The sequence below is a fragment of the Colobus angolensis genome, unplaced genomic scaffold, assembly GCF_000951035.1.
Source record: "Colobus angolensis palliatus isolate OR3802 unplaced genomic scaffold, Cang.pa_1.0 Scaffold36, whole genome shotgun sequence".
In the NCBI taxonomy this organism is placed as follows: domain Eukaryota; kingdom Metazoa; phylum Chordata; class Mammalia; order Primates; family Cercopithecidae; genus Colobus; species Colobus angolensis.
The window spans coordinates 2,892,853-2,899,016 of NW_012116932.1; the positions used below are offsets into that span (position 1 = coordinate 2,892,853).

At 42.7% G+C, this 6,164-nt stretch overlaps 1 protein-coding gene across 2 annotated transcripts in view; it reads left to right on the forward strand.

The window, feature by feature from the left end:
- LOC105519773 (docosahexaenoic acid omega-hydroxylase CYP4F3) overlaps nt 1–4,129 on the forward strand; it is an 18,909-nt gene extending 14,780 nt beyond the window's left edge. For both annotated transcript variants that reach the window (XM_011953239.1, XM_011953240.1), the window contains exons 10-13: nt 2,625–2,758; nt 2,853–2,917; nt 3,100–3,182; nt 3,589–4,129. In XM_011953239.1, the coding sequence (XP_011808629.1) occupies nt 2,625–2,758; nt 2,853–2,917; nt 3,100–3,182; nt 3,589–3,754 (448 nt within the window). In that variant the 3' untranslated portion in view covers nt 3,755–4,129. The remainder of the gene's footprint in view (nt 1–2,624; nt 2,759–2,852; nt 2,918–3,099; nt 3,183–3,588) is intronic.
- Nucleotides 4,130–6,164: the final 2,035 nt, after the last annotated feature.

The window sequence follows — 6,164 nt, forward strand, 5'->3', positions numbered from 1 at the left end:
AAAATGAATGTTTTTAAATTTGTTCTTTGTCTTCGACATGTTTTAATTATATATGTTTACAGGCACAATATGATGTTATGATATATATATGATATATGTATACATATATCAACATAGAAATGAGCTGAATAAACTATACAGCACTCAGAAAAGGCACCCTGTTGAGTGAAAAAAAGTTACAAATATATACATAAGTACATGTAAAACAGCAAAAAGTATATGGATACATATTTATAAAAATGAATGATTTATAGGTGGATGATGGAGAGATAGATGATTGATGGATAGATAGATACTTTGATATATGTATATGATATATGTATGATATATGATATATATGATATACAACCTGAAATTATTAAATCGAGGTAATGAACAAATCCATCATTTCATGTATTTATCATTTTTGTGTTGAGTACATTTGAAGTTCACTTTCTTAGCAATTTCAACTAATACAATACATTGCTTACTAAAGACACCAGGCTGTGCAGCAGATCTCAAAAACTTATTCCTGTTGTCTAACTGAAGCTTCTACCCTTTGACCAACATTTCACCCTTCTCTGTCCCTCCCCCAGCCCTGGCCTCTGGTAACCACTGTTCTATTCCTATTTCTATGAGCTTGACTATTTTAGTCAAGATAAGTAAGATAAGATTATTTAGCCAAGAAAAGTAAGATCATGTATGTTTGTCTTTCTGCACCTGGCTTACTTCACTTAGCATAAGTTCCTCCAGGTTCTTCCATGTTGTGGTAAATGAGATAATTTTTTCTTTTTTAAAGGCTAAATGGGATTCCATTGTGTATATATATACACCACATGGGAAAAGAGCATTAAATTACAAAACAAATGATACAAAAGAGTTCTTCTTGCATCAAATGAGACATTACAAATAAGACTAGGGTTTTCCTTGACAATCCTGCCACCTAAGCCTTTCTCATTCTCCAAAGGTATCTCTAGAGCCATAGATTTGTTATCTATCTATCTATCTATCTATCTATCTATCTATCTATCTATCTATCTATCTATCTCTGTATCTATCTATGTAACTATGTCTCTATCTTCTATTATCTATCTCTACTTATCGATCTACATATTATCTATGTATCTATCTATATCATCTATTTATCATCTATCCATCTATCCATCAATCATCTCTCTCTCCATCATCTATCTATGAATAATTCATTTTTGTAAATATACATCCATATACTTCTTGCTGTTTTACATGTACTTATGTATATATTTGTAACTTTTTTTCACTCAACAGGGTGCCTTAATGCTATTTTTTTCTGAGTGCTGTATAGTTTATTCAGCTCATTTCTATGTTGAAGAGGACATTAAACATTTTCAATTATAGTAGATATTTCCAATTTGCCTTCCAGAGTGTCTGTACTCTGTACTGATTTACCTTCTAACCTGCAGTATATGATGAGACTAGTGATCCCTATTTCTTCTTTTTGTGTAGCTGTATAGTATTCCTTTGTGTGGCTGTTTATCTAAACATTTTCCCATCGATGTATATTTGGCTTGTCTCCAAACTTTTGCTAAACTGGATGTAATGCAGTCAGCATGTGTGCACAGTGACCATTCCTTATATGTATAAGCATCACTGCAGGACAAATTCTCGAAAGTGCAATTGCTGAATCAAAGACTATTTGCACTGTACAATTATTTTTTTTTTGAGACACTTTCACTCTTGTTGCCCAGGCTGTAGCGCAATAGTGTGATATCAGCTCACTGCAATCTCCACCTCCCAGGTTCAAGCAATTCTCCTGCCTCAGCCTCCCGAGTAGCTGGGATTACAGGTGTCTGCCACCATGCCTGGGTAATTTTTTTGTAGAGATGGGGTTTCACCTTGTTGGCCAGGCTGGTCTCGAACTCCTGACCTCAGGCGATCTGCCTGCCTCAGTCTCCCAAAGTACTGGGATTACAGGCATGAGCCGCTGTACAATATGATTGCAAATCCTTTACTATTAGCTGAGTTCTATGGCATAAACTTTCCCATAACTTTACCAATAGTACTATTGTATTACTGAATTTTAAATCTGGGCCAATCTTCATATTTCTTCTTTTGATGGACATTTAAAAAAATAAGAGTGAGACTGAACATCTCTTGCACGTACTGATGTTATTTGCTTTCTTTTTATGGAACTGACTTTCTTATTATTTTTCCTCTTTTTCTTTGGACTGTTTAAAAGTATTTACTTTTAAGAATGTGTATTAAGATTGATTTTTTTCTGCCTTGTGTTGCAAAATATTGCCTTTTAACTTTTGGAGGGTACTTTTGATTAATTTCTATGACTTTAAATTGGTTCACATGTTTCTTTAACAACTGTAAAATCTATCCATTTCCCAGGATTTTGTTTGGGGTGGGTGGGGGCCCCTTTACCAAACGTGAAGTTTTCACTTATTCTCATGTCTTTTTCTGAGCTCTTTGTACTGTTCCATGGGTCTATTTTCTTGTTTCTGCAACAGTGCCACACTGTTTTTATTCCTGCGACGTTGTAACAATTCTTTTAAAAAGTTTATGTCGTTACAGGGAGAAAACGTCTCACTTGCAAACAGAGAAGCTAAGAGTTGTGTCTTTGCTCCCTTAATAAGGATTGGGGCTGGGTGTTTCCTTAGGGACGACCTGGCCCAGCTGCCCTTCCTGACCATGTGCATCAAGGAGAGCCTGCGGTTGCATCCCCCTGTTCCTGCCATCTCCCGCTGCTGCACCCAAGACATTGTGCTCCCAGACGGCCGAGTCATCCCCAAAGGTGCCCACAGCCTCAGGGGGAGGAGCCTCCTGGGTAGGAAGAGGAGCCCTTCAGGCAGGGGCACTTGTCCTGACGGCCCCCTTCTCTCCCACAGGTGTTATCTGCCACATCAGTGTTCTCGGAACCCATCACAACCCAGCTGTGTGGCCGGACCCTGAGGTGTGGGGCCCCCCTCCCTCCCTCTGTTTTTGTCCATTCCAAGGCTCCTAGAGGAGGGGGCAGGATTTTGATCAGGAGAATCCAACATCACCTCCCTCCAAGACACACACAACTGTCTGTTTCTCCAAGGCTTGTGGACCTGGGAGACTCCACCCAGCAACCCTTCTTGGTCTCACTTCCAGGTCTACGACCCCTTTCGCTTTGACCCAGAGAACATCAAGGAGAGGTCACCTCTGGCTTTTATTCCCTTCTCGGCAGGACCCAGGTAAGGGCGGCCTGTATCTGAGGTGGGGACGAGTTGATGGGTGCAGAGGTCTGGGCATGACAGTGGGGAGAAGGGGGACATTGTAGATGGTCCGAGTTCCAGCTCTCCTTCCCTCACCTCCTGGAGTTTATGGGAAAAGGTCCATAGAGTAGGGTTGGGTTGGTCCTAGAAGGGTCTGTGGTGTGCTCAGAGCCCGCTCCCACCTCACCGTGGTCTAGGCTGGGGGCTGGAGCTGGGCTAGGCTTGCAGGATATGCAAGCCCACATGGGGATCCAGGCACGGATACCCACTCTCTAGTCCTCAAACTGACCTGGGCGGGGTTGGGTGTCCCAGGCCAGGTTTTTAGCTTGAGGGGGCCAGGATGGGGCTTCTGGGTGCAGTCAGAGTTTCCACCCCTCTCCCCAAGGAATTGCATCGGGCAGGCGTTCGCGATGGCGGAGATGAAGGTGGTCCTGGCGCTCACGCTGCTGCGCTTCCGCGTCCTGCCGGACCACACGGAGCCACGCAGGAAGCCGGAGCTGGTCCTGCGCGCAGAGGGAGGACTTTGGCTGGGGGTGGAGCCCCTGAACTGAGTTCTGTAGAGACTCACTCTGACCCCATTAAAATGACCCCTGATTCATCAAAAGTGAAGCATAGAATTTACCCTATGACCCTATTCCACAGTCCTGTATTCCATCCTAGATATCTACTCAAACTAATTGAGACAGGTGTTCAAACAAAAAGGCGCTTGTGCATGAATGTTCATGGCAGCCTTATTCACAGTGGCCAAACGATGAAAACGACCCCAAGGTGTGTATTACCAGATGAAAGGATAAACAAAATGTGGTCCATCCATACAATGGAATATTACACAGCCATAAAAAGGAATGAAGCAGTGATCCCTACTACACTGTGGATGAACCTTGAATACGTGATACTGAGTGAAAGACATCAGATGCAAAAGGTCACACAGTGTGCGGCCGTTTTATATGAAATTTCCAGAACAGGCCAATCTGAGGAGATGTATAGCAGATTGGTGGCTTTCAGCAGCTGTAGGGAGGTGGGACTGAGGAGCGACTGCTAATCCGGATGGGGTTTCCTCCCGGGATGGTGAAAATCTTCCGGACCTAGATAGTGACGAAGGTAGCACGACATTGTGAGTGCACTAAACGCTGTTGAATTGGACACTTTAGAATGGTTGAAATGGTGATTTTCATGTGAATTCTACCTAAAAATGCTCTTGTAGCTCATATATTCTTTTTTCTATCTGGATTATTCACACAGCAATATGTTGTGAGCATCTTTCCATGACGTTAAATCATCTTAGGAAACATTATTTTGTGTTCTTCAAAATGTGTATGTTAAATATTCAAATCAGTCTTAAATGTTTTAAAAGATGTAATTTTAGAAAATAATGCAAAAGGGTTTTGTCTCAGTTTGTAAGATTTCTTTTCATGCACATTAGTGGCTTGAGGTATCATTATCAGTTAGAAATCGAGTTATTCTTCATCAAATGACTTTTGGAGTAGAGATCTTATTTTTATACCAATAGATGCACAAATATTCCTGTAAGATACAGGTGTGGTTAGACACTTTTCTAGAACAGGTATGCCCTGCAAACTCCACAGACACTGATTGTTTTTGTCCTATTAACAAATAGACCACTGAGAAGGGAGAAGGTGACATTTTAGCTTTCCCAGGTAAAAGTGGTTTTCATCCTCACACCAATTTTATGGAGTGGACGTTAACTCTCTTGCTCAAGGTCACTCAGTGAGTGGCAGAGTGGGAATAAATCTGGTTCACTTGGCATCAGAGGTCATGCCTTATCCTACCACAGAAGTGATTTTCAAAGTGACCCTCTGTCCTAGGCACATCAGATCACTGATGGGGACCACTCCAGAGTGAGTAGACGAGACTTTGATAGGGGGTGCCTAATTTTTTTTTTTTTTTTTGAGACAGAGTCTCACTCTGTTGCCCAGGCTGGAGTGCAGTGGCACGATCTCGGCTCATTGTAACCTCCACCTCCCAGGTTCAAGTAATTGTCCTGCCTCAGCCTCCCAAGTAGCTGGGATTACAGGCACCCGCCACCACACCCACCTAATCGTTGTATTTTTAATAGAGACAGGGTTTCACCATGTTGGCCAGACTGGTGTTGAACTCCTGACCTCAGGTGATCTGCCCACATCAGCCTCCCAAAGTTCTGAGATTACAGGTGTGAGCCACCACACCTGGCCCTAAATTTTTAAATGTAATATTGTGGACATGAAATACATTCACTCATGTAAAAAGTTAAATGCACAGTGAGAAGTACTGGTGCTACGTATGTCCTTCCTCTGCCCATTTTCTCCCTCTTTATAAAGGTAAACACTTTTACTCTCTGAGTATCCTTTCGTTTATTTAGGCAAACAATACATGTAGTTAGTAACCCTCTGCCTCACCCTCAAATTACGTTAAATTTTCAGAAGTAAAACTTTGTTCTATTGGGTGCACAGTTCTGAGTTTTCACAAATGGCTAGAGTCGTGTACCCATCACTACCATAGCCACCCTTTGCAGTAGAAAGCTTTCTTCCATCCCTAAACCCTGGCAGCCACAGGGGTTCCCTTCTCTTCCCTTCCCCTCCCCTACCCCTTCCCTTCCCCTCCCTTTCCCCTCTCCTTCCCCTCCGCTTCCCTTCCCCTTCCCCTCCCCTTCCTTCTGTCTTTCTGTCTTTTCTCACTGTGTTGCCCAGTCTGGAGTGCAGTAAAGTGATCTCAGCTCACTGCAACCTCTGCCTCCTGGGTTCAAGAGATTCTCATGCCTCAGCCTCCCAAGTATTTTGTATTTTTAGTAGAGATGGGGTTTCACCACATTGGCCAGGCTGGTCTCGAACTCCTGACCGCAGGTGATCCACCCGCCTCGGCCTCCCAAACTGCTGGATTACAGGTGTGAGCCAGCACACCTGGCCCAGTTTCTTCCTCTTTATGAAGGTAAACACTTTTATTCTTTGGGTATCCTTTCATTAT